The 16,685-nt window shown below is 41.8% G+C and overlaps 1 protein-coding gene across 2 annotated transcripts in view; it reads left to right on the top strand.

Moving 5' to 3' along the window:
* The window catches only part of rhbdd1 (rhomboid domain containing 1), an 88,879-nt gene that overhangs the window by 46,192 nt on the left and 26,002 nt on the right, over positions 1-16,685 (top strand). For both annotated transcript variants that reach the window (XM_072571892.1, XM_072571893.1), the window contains exon 6: positions 7,528-7,659. In XM_072571892.1, coding sequence (XP_072427993.1) covers positions 7,528-7,659 — 132 coding nt within the window. The remainder of the gene's footprint in view (positions 1-7,527; positions 7,660-16,685) is intronic.

The following is a 16,685-nucleotide window of genomic DNA, read 5'->3' on the forward strand; positions in this document are numbered from 1 at the left end:
TGCTTGCATTAAGTTAGGAAAGAAAGGCTAGAGGCTTGGAGGGCCGAAGAGCCTGTTTCTGTGCTGTAAGGCTCTTTGTTCATATGCCCTCACTGGATGAGCTCCCCAAGGTGTCTCCCTCAGTATAGCTGTGATATTCCCCCTAATCAGTAAACCACTCCTCACCTTGTTTACATCCCTCTGTATCTCCCCTGAAACATCTCAATCCCAGAATGTTAAGTTTGTCTCTTTCTCAACTAACTCTCTGTAATAGTGACAACATCACAGTTATACATATTAATCCGAGCTCTATGTTCATCTGCCTTTCCTGTCATACTCCTTACATTAAAACACAAACCTCAGACTGTCTGTCCGGCTGTGCTCAGTAACCTCTCCCTGTCTGTTCTTTCTCTTACCCTTACTTTCCTTAGACTGTGAATCCTCATCGGTCATTTTCCTTGATGACCTACAGCTCTGGTTCCCCCCAACCCCATCCCTGCCACTCTAGTTTAAACCCTCCCAAGTGGCACCAGCAAACCTCCCTGCCAGGATATTGGTGCCCCTTCAGTTTAGGTCCAGCCTGTCCTCCTTGTACAGATCCCACCCTAGCCCAGGAGACATCCCAATGATCCCCATTCGTGAAGTCCTCCCTCCTATACCAACTCTTCAGCCATGTATTTAACTGTACTATCGTCCTATTCCCAGCCTCACTGCCACATGGCACAGGGAGTAATCCCAAGATTACAACCCTAGAGGTCCTGCTCACAACTGCAGAAATGCCCACCTGTGCCCTGACTGTAGAGTTCCCTATCACTAATACTCGCCTACACTTTGACTCTGAGTCACGGTGCCACTGATCTGGCTGCTTCTGCTTTTCCCTGAGTGGCCATTTCCCCCCACAGTATCCAAGCCAGTATCCCTGTTTGAGAGGGGGATGGGCACAGGGGACTCCTGCACTGCCTGCCCACACTTTCTCTTGTAGCCCCTAATGACGGTATGACCACCTCACTGACATTCCATGACATTCTCAGCCTTAGGAATGCTCCATAGTGAGTCCATCCGCAGTTCCAGGGGCTTCATTGCTGAACACACTACCTGCGTACACTGTCGCCTCAGTAACTGGAAGTGTCCCTGATTTCTCACAAATTGCAGGAGGAGCATTCCATGGTGCCCAGATCTCCTGTCTTTGTGAACCTTACCCACTACAGACACCAATCCAGGAGCTGATTACACAATATATTCCTCTCCTCACCAAACTCCGGTGTCTCACTCCTGCTCTCTCTTCCTAGCAGATTCCAACCACAAAGAGAAAGTATTTATCTCTCTCCAGACACTACTCGCTCAGTTTGCAAAACTGGTTCATCAGCAGCCAAGCAATTTGTTTTCAGTTACACTGGCAGAGAGGAAGCAGAGTTAATGTTTCAAGTCTGGTGACCCTTTGTAGAACTTATTCTCAGCACATTTTTAAGATATTATTAATCAACCTATTAAAATGTGTGAAATTGACATCCATTGCAGGTGGAACTTAAACTTGACCCTTCTGGAATAGAAGGAAGGACACTATCAGTGTATGACAAGAACCTATGTTCTAAAGTGCGTTACCGGCTGTTGTCATTTAAATGAATCCACTGAAAGCAGTCCTGCAAAGAGTCCCACAGAGAATACGCACAAATTGTTTTTGCAAGCCAGATATTGAACCTTTGTTAATTAAACCAAACACCCAGAAAAGCTCACCTCACCTCGTGATCTGTTAAAATGAGTGACAAAGAACTCCCAAATTCCACAATTTAAAGGAATTAATATCAACTTAACTCTAAAAATGAACATTAAACAACAACTTTCCAGAACTGTAAGCCCCCCTTTCTCTTAACTGCTTATTACCTACCTCTAACTCTACAACAATATACTGTTCAATTAAAATACTTCTTAAAATTATATTAACTTAATTTCAAAACCAGACAGCAGCTGTCATCTTTGGTGTCTTTCTTCTTCCGCCTGAAGATCTCCCAGTGTCGTCATCTTTTTACTGTGAAGATGTTTCAAATGAAAAGGTCCCTTTGATAGATAGGGTTCCAATGTCTTGGGTCTCTCTCGATGGCAATTGCTCTATCTGATTTTCAAAGTGCCTGTCTCTTTTCTCTCCCAACTTCGGATTGTCTCATTTGATTCAATGTTGGCAAAACAATAAATTCGAACTCGATTGGGTTTTAGTATCCAGGGGCATAATTCAAACTGATTAAGTTTGAATTGTTGTCAAAACAATTCGGATCAGCATTCCCTACTTCCACCTCATGCACATTAGTATTAGGCCTCCCCATCTTATTCCTGCTACAAACCTTTCAACTGGGTCCTTTGCTCCTGAGACAGAGTTCACTAACCTATCCCACTCCTTAAGGACTTCCTCTTTATTTAATGCATTTTGATGCACATCAAACCTCATGACATCTGGATTTGATTCCTCACACCGCGGGGCAGTAACCTAACACCTGTTTCTTCAAGGTAAAAACAATGACTGCAGATGCTGGAAACCACATTCTGGATTAGTGGTGCTGGAAGAGCACATCAATTCAGGCAGCATCCAAATAGCTTCAAAGCTACTTGGATGCTGCCTGAACTGCTGTGTTCTTCCAGCACCACTAATCCAGAACCTGTTTCTTCAGTTCTCTGTCTATTATAACAAAGTTTCAACATATTCATATGACATACCCGATAGTTTTTTTTTTCTGTCCAGATAGTTTATTTGACTCTACTTTTTCTCAATTTAATCGGGACCACCAAACCTGTCTTTGAAGTAATCTCCTACCATTAGTGTCATCCTCACGGGAAAGTGTCCGAATTTCTAGTTTTTATTTGCCACTTGCTTCATTCTATGCTGTGCCCTCTTCGGGTGCTGTTCAGCTAACTCACCTATCAAATTAATCTCTCCCTCACCTCAGATACATAATCCAAGTATGAGGTCTCCGACCTTGATCCGACTTAAGTCTTTGGTTTAATTTTTCTTTAATTAATTTCAAAGGCCCTCTCATTTCATGCCCAAATATTAACTCAAAGGGAGTAAACAGAGTAGATTCATTTGGAGCATGTTTAATGGCCAACAATACGAATGGGATACCTTTATCCCAATCATTGGGGTAATCCTGACAGTATGCTCTTAACATGGTCTTCAGAGTCTGATGCCAACTTTCCAAAACTCCCTGATATGCAGTTGATTTAAAGTACTGTATACCTAAGTTATCCATGACTTCCTTAAACAAACTAGCAGTAAAACTGGACCCTTGGTCTGACTGAATCTCTCTGGGTAGCCCATACTGCTTGAAGAAAGCTACGAACTCCTCTATCACCTTTAATACTCAGTAATGGAATTGCTTCCGGAAATCTTGCAGACACATCCAGTTAGCAAGTACTGGTGGTTCCCACTTTTAGTTTTAGTTCCCACAATCATAGCTGCATGAAAGGTTCTTCAAATGCAGGAATTGGCAACAAAAATGCTAGTTTTATTACTGCCTAGGGCATACCTAGCATTTGGCATGTCTGACATGTATGGGAAAGTGGTGCTGGAAGAGCACAGCAGTTCAGGCAGCATCCAACGAGCAGCAAAATCGACGTTTCGGGCAAAAGCCCTTCATCAGGAATATTATTCCTGATGAAGGGCTTTTGCCCGAAACGTCGATTTTGCTGCTCGTTGGATGCTGCCTGAACTGCTGTGCTCTTCCAGCACCACTAATCCAGTATTTGGTTTTCAGCATCTGCAGTCATTGTTTTTACCATGTATGGGAAAGGTCAACCACATCCTTGTGCATTCCAGGACAATAGGAATGTTTTTGTACCTTAGCCTGAGTCTTCTGTACCTCTAGGTGACCTCCTACAGGTAGTTCATGTGCTCCCCGTATCACTTCCTGTCTGTATGCTACTGGCCATGCAAGCTGGTGCACTTCGGCCAATTTCTCCTCTGCACTAACCTGCTGTAGTCTCCATTTTCATCTTAGAATTCTATCTTTCAGATAGTAACCCTCAAGAATAAATTCTAACTCCTTTTCTGACTATGCATCAACATATTGTCTTGTCTTGTCTTTGCTACTTTCACTACTAATGCCACTGGCTTCGTCTCTTTTCCCACAGGGCCTTTCTTTGCTAACCAGCACTGTGTCTTTACATGTCCCACCTTCTGACAGTGAAAACACCTTTTCCCAGTGCCCTTCTGAAACCACCAGCACTGGAATTGTCTGTGTCCCAGTCCATTACAGTGAAAACACCTGAGACCTTTCATCTCCTTTCCACCCTCTTGGGCTTCTTTTTTAACCTGTGGTAAACAATTACTAGTGTGCTCTAATCTTTGTTTTGCAATGTAGGATCTCCCTTTCTCCCAATTTCTATCCCTTACAGGATGCAATTCTTGCTGGAAGCTAAACTTTGCCTTATACACCAATACATAGTCATCTGCCATGTCTGCTACTCTTCTCACTTCTTGAACTTCCTGTTCATCCACATGAATTCTTATCTCTAGAAGTGAGTTTCTAAACTCCTCCAGCAGAATAACGTCTCTCATAGGTCTCCTCTACTTTTAAGGCCTGCACCCATCTATCAAAATTACTTAGTTTAATTCTTTTGAACTCAACTTAATTCTGACCTGGTTCCTTCTTTATGTTTCTGAACCACTCTCTGTCCATTTGTGGTACCAATTCATAAGCACGCAAAACAGCCTTTTTGACATCTGCATAATCTCTTGACCATTCACCTGGATCTGCCTAGCAGCTTAGTCTGAACTAGCAAGTATTCCTGATGAAGGGCTTTTGCCCGAAACATTGATTTCGCTGCTTGTTGGATGCTGCCTGAACTGCTGTGCTCTTCCAGCACCACTAATCCAGTATTTGCTTTCCAGCATCTGCAGTCATTGTTTTTACCCACAAGTTCGCTGACCACTCCATCTGCCTAGCCAATTTTTCAAATGAAATAAAGACTTCGCTAAATTTTGATGAGAAAAATGTCAATGTTTTAACATATTTGTATGCATCACTACCTTCTCTCTTCATCTCCATTCTGTTAACTTGACTTTCCTGACAAATTCACTTCTTCTGAAGTTCAAATTCTCTCTCTCTCTGTCTGACTCTCTCTCTCTCTCTCTCTCTGTCTGACTCTCTCTGTCTCGATGTCTGTCTGTCTGTCTGTCTGTCTGTCTGTCTGTCTGTCTGTCTGTCTGTCTGTCTGTCTGTCTCTCTCTCTCTCTCTCTCTCTCTCTCTCTCTCTCTCTCTGCATCTGTCTCTCTCTCTCTCTCTCTCTCTCTGCGTCTGTCTCTCTCTCTCTCTGCGTCTGTCTCTCTCTCTCTCTGCGTCTGTCTCTCTCTCTTTCTCCTTAGCCAAGAACCTTTCTCTCTCTCTCTCTCTCTCTCTCTCTCTCTCTCTCTCTCTCTCTCTCTCTCTCTCTCTCTCTCTCTCTCTCTCTCTCTCTCTCTCTCTCTCTCTCTCTCTCTTTCCTCTAACATGGCTCTTCATTCCGTTTTTTTAATCTTCTAACTCCATTTTCCTCAGTTGTGATTTATGTTTTTTCTAACTCTACTGCCCTTGTCTGTATCTCTGATACACCTAAGTTCTTGACCAACTCCATTACCATTTCAGCTTTCCTTTTGTTCCTGGTTAAACCCAACTCTAATGTATGTCCTTCCTCTGTCTTTCTAAACGTTCTTGGCAAATTTGGGAAACATCTTCAAACCCCAGAACCTCTTTAGCTATGTTAAGAGCCATTTCCCTCACTTTTAAATTAACTAACCACAAGTAACCGAAATTAAACAAATTGTCTCACCTATGTTTTATTTGAAGATCTAGGACACTAATCAGCAAGTGTTTAAATCTGCTAGGATCTCTCATACCCCAAATCTGTCCAAATCTCAGACTAAACCTCTGCTAATCCTGGACGAGCCCTCAAGCTGTTATGACACGGCGGTGAATCTTTCTATTAATTAAACCAAATACTCAATAAAGCTCACCTTGCCTTGTAAGCTGTTAAAATATGAGTGGCAGAGAACTCCCAAATTCCACGATTTAAAGAAAACGATATCAATTTATTCTTTAACTCTAAAAGTGAGCATTAAACAACAACCTTTCAGAACTCTAAGCCCCCCTTTCTCTTAATTGCTTATTAGCTGCCTCCAACTCGATAACAATATACTGTTCCAATAAAACACTTATTAAAATTACATCAACTTAATTTCAAAACTGGACAGCAGCGGTCATCTTTGGTGTTTTTCTTCTTCCAGCTGAAGATCTGCATGTGTCGTCCTCTTTCTTTTACCGTGAAGATGTTTCATGTGAAAAGATCTCTTTGATAGAGAGGGTTTCAATGTCTTAGAGCAACTGCCGTCAAGAGAGACCTATCTGATTTTTAAAGTGCCTGCATTTTTTTATATCCCAACATCGGATCATCTCATTGGTTCAATGTTGGCAAAACAATAAATTCAAACTCAGTTGTGTTTTCGTATCCTGGGGTGTAATTTAAACTGGTTAAATTCAAATTGTTGTCAAAACAGCAACCAACTCAGGTATGTATTTCATAGCCAAATGTTACATATTTTCAATATTCCAATACACACTGAGACTGCTCTTGTAAGTTCTCAGTGCCAAACAGCATTCACTCTCTTAAAGGTACAGTGCATGCCTTCAACTTCATAACCATAATAAGAATTTATTCTGTCCAATCTTCCTGATGAACATTTTTTTAAAGTAAAGATTTACACTAAATTTTGAGAACGGTCCAAGTTAAAGGTGAAAATCCTACATTTGTTCTCCAAGGCTATTAGTGTATGGCCCCAAAGCCATATGTATGGAGTTCGGTCAGAGATCAACCATGATCTCACCATGTAGCCAAAAGCCCCTCATGATATAACTGCGTTCCTTGCTTCCCTTTGTTCCTTTTTTATGTCCTACCCAAAACGATGTGATCCATTATTGTCCCAAAGACATAACTAGAATGTAGAATTAGCAAATGGATTAATGGAGTGTTTTCCCTGTAGCTGACAACTTACTGAAAGGAAATTCCTACTCAATTGGCCTGTCCTTCATGAATATTTTTACAACAAGTTTCCAATTTCTTACAAAGGGTGTCAGCCATAACTTGGTGATAATACTGTTGTTCGAGTCAAAACAGTGTGAATTCAAGGCCCATTCCCAGTCAATTGAGGACAAATGTGAGATTGTCACAAATGAGTGCTGCATCATCAGAGGGCCTGGCTTTTAGAGAGACCTTAAACCAAGGCCCCATTTACCTTCACAGTTGGGCATGATCAATTCCGTGGAATTCCTGTCAAGAAGGAAAGGGGAATTTCTACTCTGTCCTGGCCTCAAATAATATCAATATAATTGCTTGTTCAGTAACTTTCTTATCCCCTTTAATTTATATAATTACTGTACTCCAATATGCCCTTTATCTGGCATTGCCAATGTTTTTTGCTTATTATGCCATGGACTAAAAAATGAAATGATTAAAGTCTGCTTGCCCTATTTCCCCCCCACTATATATTGTCCTAATCGGAGCTTTTCTATTTTTGTAAAACCTAGGGTACTCTGGTCACTATGATTTTAGTTACTTTGGTTACGATGATGCCTCAAACTACAGGACAAACTATACAGGAGGAATGACTGAGGAGGAACAATTAGAAGCAGCAATTCGGGCAAGTCTAAACAACTGTGGTATGTTGTGTTTCTTTGGCTATTTTACTCTTTATCTTTCTGAAATCCAAGTACTAATTTTGCCCTTGTCTGGATTTGTATATGTAATGTATGAGAAAATATATTCATTTGGGTTCAGTATATCCAGCATGGAAAACCAATTGGAAGATGGACAACAGGTTTTTAAATCCCCAACTATAAAGCAATTTCCCTTTGGGCCAAAGGGAGAAATATTCCCTTCTCTTTGTAATTGATGGTGAGACTGCTTTCAAAAATATATTTCTCCATAATGATCAGTGGTATTCTGTGCATGCTTAATCTTAAAATAATCTAATGCATTTTAGACCTCAAGTGTACAATATTTAAATAGAATGTAATGTTAAGTTTATTGTTTGAGAAGACATGAATACTGAAACCGCCCTATAACTTTAATGAGCATATGAAATATGTTGACATTATGCATATCCAGAATTTACCATTGACCACAAACTGCACTAGACTAGGCACATAAATAAAATGGCTACAAGAAGCTAGGAATCCTGCAATGAGTAAATCACCTGCTGACTGCCCAAAGCCTGTCCACCATCAACTGGACACAAATCAGGAGCATGATGGAATACTCCCCACTTGTCTGAATGAGTGCAGCTCAAGAAACTTGACTATATCCAGAACAAAACAGCCCACTTGATTGGCACCGCATCCACTCTCTTCACCACTGAACACGCAGTAGCAGCAGTGGATAAAATATACAGGATTGTTGCAGAGAAATTTACCAAGGATCCTTAAACAGCAAGTTCCAAACCTGCAGCAATGCATCTAGAAGGACAAGGGCAGCAGGTACATGGGAACACCACCACCTCCAAGTTCCCCTCCAAACCACTCGTCATCCTGACTTGGAGATATATCGCCATTCCTTTAGTGTCACTGGGTCAAAATCCTGGAATTCCCTCCCTAAGGGCGTTGTAGATCTACCCACAGCAGGTACAGTGGTTCAGGAAATCTGCCCAAATCCTAGAAAAATTAACTTAAAAAAAAAACTTGAACCAAAAATATCTGAAATATTTAAAGAAATTACAATGCTTCCTGGAGCTCTGTTTAATTGGGTAATGTTAGCAATTTACTTTTTCTCCCTTAAGTTTTTTCAACTCTTACTTGCTCTGTGCTGTCTGTCGCTAGAAGGATGGTGAAGGACAGTGAAGAGGAGTTCTGGAGAACCTCATCGGTGACAGTTGGGGAAGTCTGAATGTCCATTTGTATGAAGAAATCTTTAGATGTGGACTACGTTAGCTCTTTCCCATGTGTTATTGTGAATTCAATTCATAGAACCATCGTGAGGAGAATTTTAAGTCGATTTGAACTTTTTTAAAATACTTACTGTTGTGTCCTACAAGCAGTCTCTTGACATTTTATCTACACACAATAGTACACAAAGTACGAGCACTATGACATCAATGGAAATGTCTTAATATGGCCAAATTTTCCTGGGAAAATGCTGGATATTAATGCGCAGGCAGGTTGTGGCAAAGGTGATACCCATTAGTTGTTGATTATGGCAATCTACTGTTGACCTAGTGAAAACATCACTGTTAGCCGTCCTATGAGTTTCAAGAAATTGTGGCTTTTACACAGTAAGTGTAACTTAAGCCCAGCACAGACTTACTTAAGAGCTCATATACCCTTTTTAATGGCATTGAATTTTTTGTTGTTGGAATGCCCTTTAACCTGTCCAACTCTCAAACCCATGATCAAAACTGGGGAGTCTTTCTCTTCCAGGTAGTTATTCTTAAATTTCCAAAAAATCATTAATTTTGCCTATCTCTTTGTTTTCTCTCTTTTTGGACTCTCGTAGAAACCAGGAGCAAGCGTAGGGTATTCGGCCTTTCAAGCCTACTCCACTATTCAATCAGTTTTATTTTAAATTTACCCCTGCAGTGTGGATGTTGCTGGCTGGCCAGTATTTCATTGCCATTCCAAGTTGCCTGTGAGAAGGTGGGGGTGAACTGCCCCCTTGAGCCACTGCAGTCCATGCTCTGTAGGTTGACCCACAATGCTCTTAGGGAGGGAATTCCAGGATTTGAACCCAGCGACACAGAAGGTCCATGGCTGATCCTCTATCTCAGTAGCATATTTCTGCTTTCTCCCAATGATATAAAATCGAAAAAAAATTATCTACCTCTTTCTTAGATATGTGCAATGATTTAACCTTCTCAGCTTTGTGTTCAACAATTCCACAGGTTCCTGACTCTGAGTGAAGGAACCTATCCTCACCTCAGTCCTAAATGGTCGTCACCATATCCTGAGATACTGTCCCCGGTTCTGGCCTCCACAACCAGGGAAAACATGTTCCCTGCATCTAGTCTGCCCAGCTCTGTTAGAATTTTATACGTTTCAATCAGATTCACCCTCCTCCTAAACTCAAGTGAATGCATGCCCATTTCTCAACATAGGACAGTACTGCCAACCCTGATATCAGCCCTGATATTCACTGCACTCACTTAATGGCAAGTACATCCCTTCTCAATCTGGGAGACCAACACTGCATGGAATACAGTGAGATCACTCCAGATGTGATCTCATGAAGACTCTGTATAAATGCAGTAAGATATCTCTATTTCTCAACTCCCATTATGTTGCAATGAAGGCCAATATACCATTTGCCTTCCTAATTTCTTGATGCACCTAACCCTACCCCTAAGAGCTTTTGCAAACCAGATGGTTTTTATGACAATTAACAATGGTTTCATGGTTATCATTAGATTTATAATTTCTGATTTTTACAATTTCATATCCCTGTGGTGAGACCTGAACCCAGATCCCTGGATGATAACCTGGGTCACTGGATTATGAGTCCAGCAGCAATGTCACTTCAGTTTATCGACACTTTTTGTTTGTGTCTATGTCTCCATAGGATGAGAAATACACGTCACTATTCCTTTCCCAATATTGAAGTTCAGTTAGCAGGTTCATACGGCACAGAAACAGGCCCTTTCACCCACCATGTTAAAGCAAAACAATAAACATCAAGCTGCACGTATTTTTTATTCATTCACAGGATGTTGGCATCACTGATTAGACCAACATTTATTGCTCATCCCTAATTGCCTAGTGGGCACTTAAGAATGAACCATGTTGCTGTAGGTCTGGAGTCACGTGTAGGCCAGATCAGGTAAGGAGGGCAGTTTAAATCCCTAAAGGACATTAGTGAACAGCCGGGTCTTTCCAACCATTGACAATGGATTCATGGTCATCATTGGACTCTTAATTCCAGATTTAAAAAAATTGAATTCTAATGCCACCATCTGCCATGGCGGGATTCAGACTTGGCTCTCCAGATCATTGCTTTGATTTCTGGATCATCTATCCAACAATTATACCACTGGGCATCACCTCCCCTTTACTAAACCCATTTACCAGCTCTGGTTCATCGCTTAGTATGCCCTGGCATGGTAAGTGCCCAACCAGGTATTTCTGGAAAGTTAAGAGTACCTGCCTCCACCACCCTCTGGGTGAAACATTTTTTTGTACAGATCCCCTCTAAACCACTCACTCTTCCCTTTGACCTTATGCCCTCTGGTCTTGGACATGTTCGCCATGGAGAAAAGAACTCTCATGATCTAATGTGTCTATGCCTCTCATCATTTTATATATTTCTATTAGCTTCCTCTGCTCCACAGAAAACAAACCCAGCCTCTCCTTGTAACTGAGGCTTTCTATCTCAGGTAACATCCTAGTGAATTTCTCTGCATCCTCTCCAATGCAGTCATATTCTTCTGATAGTGTAGCGACTGGAACTGTACACAGAACTCCACCTGTGGCCTAAGTAATGTTTTATAAAGTTGTAACAAGACTCCCCTACTCCTACATATGTCACCCATCTAATGAAGACAATCCTGTAAGCTTCCTTCAACACCCTGTCTATCTGTGCTGGCACATTCTGGAATCTATGGACTTCTGCACCAAGATTTCTTTGTTCCTCAGTATTCCCTGGGAATCTACCATTGATTGTGTTTGTCCTTCCTTTATTAAACTCTGAAAAAGCATCGACTTGCACTTTCTTGATATTAAGATAGCCTTCATTCTGACAAAGCTGGTCTTGGCTATGTCAACTTCTCTAGCTTCCCCTTAAATCCATCAATGCCATTCCCCTCATTCACACCTTGCGATATCTGCATTCTAAACTATATCTGTCTTATATTTATCGTAGCTATTTTACACCAATAATTCCTAATTCCGGTTTTAACTGCAAGAGGAAATGTCTATGCCCAGCTTTCAAACTTTTTCATAATCTTAAAGGTATCAATCCAATCACCTGACTTTTCTTCTTTCTTTCCAAGAATGCAGGGGGTCATGGGTGGAATGGCATATTCTCACAAGAAACTAGAATGCACTTCCTACAGCTGGTCATGAAGAAAATGCAGTCTTCTGAATGCCGTTCCTGTCCTTTACACTGACACTCACCCTTTACTTCCTTGCACCCACAAGGGTATTCCTTCACCTTTCCACTATACCTTTCCCTTTCCACCCACTCAGTCCCAACTCCCCTGGCTTATGTTTGAAGCCAAATACCACAACTGAAAATCACACTGGGCTGTTGGCCATGGCAGATTCCATACTTAACAGTCAACAGTGTTTTTCTTTTTTCACTCAAAAAAACCTATTAATGTAAAGTATGTTAAATGTATTGCCTTTAGTGGGCACTTTCTGAATATGTGTCACTCTTTGAAAATCCAATTATTTAGCTCAGCATATTTTCTCATTGTAGGTGACAATACCCCCCCATATGGTATCTGCCTGTATAAAAGTAAATATTGTCTAAGGCAATACTACCCATGTAGTATCTGCCTATATAACTAATTATTTTAACCAACGTGAAAAATTGTAGTTGTTGCAACATTCAGTATTATAAAGTAACATTGCATCTGTTCAAATCATGTAGTTTGTGGGATCCTGCCATCAGTTGGTCACCATGGCGCCCACCATTGGACAGGGAGATGTTGGGGGAAGAGATGCAAAATCTCTGTGAAATCAGCTCCTAAACATAAAGAAAGATGCCAATTAAAGGGTGTTTCAAGCATGTAAAGGTGATGACACACAAGCAAGTAATAACATTGTTACCCGATTTTGTATTTTAGTTCAGGTGTAAGATGGGCTGCTTCTAGTTCCAAGTAACCTTTATTTGCTCTCGCCTAGGCATTTTAGTCATGGAAGATAGTTTTAAACATAGCCACGTGAAGATTGTAAGCAGTTTATCTGAATGAAAAATTCAGACACTGAATTACATATTCTCTGCATGTAATGGATGAATACTTCTCTGATCATGTCTTGAATTAATCTTTCCTACTAGTCTTTTCTAGGCACTGAACAGTCAATTGGAAATTGTAACCAAAAAAACCCAATGAATCACTAATGCTGGAAATCAGAAAAAAAAACTGAAATTGCTGGAGAAACTCAGCAGATCCGGCAGCATCTATGGAGAGAAAGCAGAGTTAACATAAGGTCGAGTCACCCTTCAGAAACTGTTCTGAACAGTCCTGCTTAGTTTCTTCAGCAATTTCTGTTTTTGAATTGGAAATTATACATTATCTGATATGTAAACTGATGAGATTGTCCAATGGAAGTGACAAAGGACTCCAAGGACACACTGTATTTATGTTATTGTTTTCCAACTGTGCCAGTGAAGGGAATGCTGTAACATACTGAAACTTGTCACTACCACTTTTTTATTACATAATGTGGGGTGGGAAGAAGAACATGAGCAAAAACCATATTGACAGGGACTGATTGATTGTTACATGTGTCCCTATCCTTCTCTCTAACCTACTCATCCTACATGACAGCAGGAATGAAAAAGATGAAAGGACAGAAAGGGAGGCAAGAGAGGAGGGGGAGTGACGTTTTTGATAAGGGATAGCATTACAGCTGTGCTGAGGGAGGATATTCCAGGAAATACATCCAGGGAAGTTATTTGGGTAGAACTGAGAAATAAGAAAGGGATGATCACCTTATTGGGATTGTATTATAGACCCCCTAATAGTCAGAGAGAAATTGAGAAACAAATATGTAAGGAGATCTCAGCTATCTGTAAGAATAATAGGGTGGTTATGGTAGGGGAATTTAACTTTCCAAACATAGACTGGGACTGCCATAGTGTTAAGGGTTTAGATGGAGAGGAATTTGTAAAGTGTGGACAAGACAATATTCTGATTCAGTATGTGGATGTACCTACTAGAGAAGGTACAAAACCTGACCTACTTTTGGGAAATAAGGCAGGGCAGGTGACTGAGGTGTCAGTGGGGGAACACTTTGGGGCCAGCGACCATGATTCTGTTAGTTTTAAAATAGTGATGGAAAAGGATAGACCAGATCTAAAAGTTGAAGTTCTAAATTGGAGTAAGGCTAATTTTTACGGTATTAGGCAAGAGCTTTCGAAAGCTGATTGGGGGCAGATGTTTGCAGGTAAAGGGACGGCTGGAAAATGGGAAGCCTTCAGAAATGAAATAACAAGAATCCAGAGAAAGTATATTCCTGTCAGGGTGAAAGGGAAGGCTGGTAGGTATAGGGAATGCTGATGACTAAAGAAATTGAGGGTTTGGTTAAGAAAAAGAAGGAAGCATATGTCAGGTATCGACAGGATAGATCGAGTGAACCCTTAGAGTATAAAGAAAGTAGAAGTATACTTAAGAGGGGAATCAGGAGGGCAAAAAGGGGACATGAGATAGCTTTGGCAAATAGAATTAAGGAGAATCCAAAGGGTTTTTACAAATATATTAAAGGACAAAAGGGTAACTAGGGAGAGAATAGGGCCCCTCAAAGCTCAGCAAGGCGGCCTTTGTGTGGAGCCACAGAAAATGGGGGAGATACTAAACGAGTATTTTGCATCAGTATTTACTTTGGAAAAGGACATGGAAGGTATTGAATGTTGGGAAATAGATGGTGAGACCTTGAAAAATGTCCATATTACAGAGGAGGAAGTGCTGGATGTCTTGAAATTCATAAAAGTGGATAAATCCCCAGCACCTAGAAATCTGTGGGAAGCTAGGGAAGTGATTGCTGGGCCTCTTGCTGAGATATTTGTATCATCAATAGTCACAGGTGAGGTGATGGAAGACTGGAGGTTGGCAAACGTGGTGCCACTATTTAAGAAAGGTTGTAAAGATAAGTCAGGGAACTGTAGACCAGTGAGCCTGACGTCCGTGTTGGGCAAGTTGTTGGAGGGAATCCTGAGGGGCAGGATGTACATGTATTTGGAAAGGCAATGACTGATTAGGGATAGTCAACGTGGCTTTGTGCGTGGGAAATCATGTCTCACAAACTTGATTGAGCTTTTTGAAGAAGTAACAAAGAGGATTGATGAGGGCAAAGCGGTAGATGTGATCTATATGGACTTCAGTAAGGCGTTTGACAAGTTCCCTGTGGAAGATTGGTTAGCAAGGTTAGATCTCTCATAATACAGGGAGAATTAGCCATTTGGATACAGAACTGGCTCAAAGGTAGAAGACAGAGGGTGGTGGTGGAGGGTTGTTTTTCAGACTGGAGGCCTGTGACCAGTGGAGTGCCACAAGGATCGTGATGGGTCCACTACTTTTCATCATTTTGTATATATGATTTGGATGTGAGCATAAGAGGTATAATTAGTAAGTTTGCAGATCACACCAAAATTGGAGGTGTAGTGATCAGCGAAGAAGGTCACCTTAGAATACAATGGGATCTTGATCAAATGGGCCAATGGGCTGAGAAGTGGCCGTTGGAGTTTAATCTAAATACATGTGAGATGCTGCATTTTGGGAAAGCAAATCTTAGCAGGACTTATGCACTTAATGGTAAGGTCCCAGGGAGTGTTGCTGAACAAAGAGACCTTGGAGTGCAGGTTCATAGCTCCTTGAAAGTGGAGTCGCAGGTGGATAGGACAGTGAAGAAGGCGTTTGGTATGCTTTCCTTTATTGGTCAGAGTATTGAGTACAGGAGTTGGGAGGTCATGTTGTGGCTGTACAGGACATTGGTTAGGCTACTGTTGGAATATTGTGTGCATTTCTGGCCTCCTCCTTATCAGAAAGATGTTGTGAAACTTGGAAGGGTTCAGAAAAGATTGACAAGGATGTTGCCAGAAGAGCACAGCAGTTCAGGCAGCATCCAAGTAGCTTCGAAATCGACGTTTCGGGCAAAAGTCCTTCATCGGGAATAAAGGCAGTGAGCCTGAAGCGTGGAGAGATCAGCTAGAGGAGGGTGGGGTGGGGAGAAAGTAGCATAGAGTACAATGGGTGAGTGGGGGAGGGGATGAAGGTGATAGGTCAAGGAGGAGAGGGTGGAATGGATAGGTGGAAAAGAAGATAGGCAGGTAGGACAAGTCCGGACAAGTTATGGGGACAGTTACTGAGCTGGAAGTTTAAAACTGGGGTGAGGTGGGGGAAGGGGAAATGAGGAAACTGTTGAAGTCCACATTGATGCCCTGGGGTTGAAGTGTTCCAAGGCGGAAGATGAGGCGTTCTTCCTCCAGGCGTCTGGTGGTGAGGGAGCAGCAGTGAAGGAGGCCCAGGACCTCCATGTCCTCGGCAGAGTGGGAGGGGGAGTTGAAATGTTGGGCCACAGGGCGGTGTGGTTGATTGGTGCGGGTGTCCCAGAGATGTTCCCTAAAGCGCTCTGCTAGGAGGCGCCCAGTCTCCCCAATGTAGAGGAGACCACATCGGGAGCAACGGATACAATAAATGATATTAGTGGATGTGTAAGTAAAACTTTGATGGATGTGGAAGGCTCATTTAGGGCCTTGGATAGAGGTGAGGGAGGAGGTGTGGGCACAGGTTTTACAGTTCCTGCGGTGGCAGGGGAATGTGCCAGGATTGGAGGGTGGGTTGTTTGAGGGCGTGGACCTGACCAGGTAGTCACGGAGGGAAAGACCGTTCCCTGGGGTGGGGGAGTCCAGAACTAAAGGGCATAGTTTTACTGTGAGAGGGGAAAGATATAAAAGAGACCTCAGAGACAACTTTTTCACTCAGCGGGTGGTACATGTATGGAATGAGTTGCCAGAGGAAGTGGTGGAGGCTGGTACAATT

Source organism: Chiloscyllium punctatum, chromosome 6 (genome assembly GCF_047496795.1).
Source record: "Chiloscyllium punctatum isolate Juve2018m chromosome 6, sChiPun1.3, whole genome shotgun sequence".
NCBI lineage: Eukaryota > Metazoa > Chordata > Chondrichthyes > Orectolobiformes > Hemiscylliidae > Chiloscyllium > Chiloscyllium punctatum.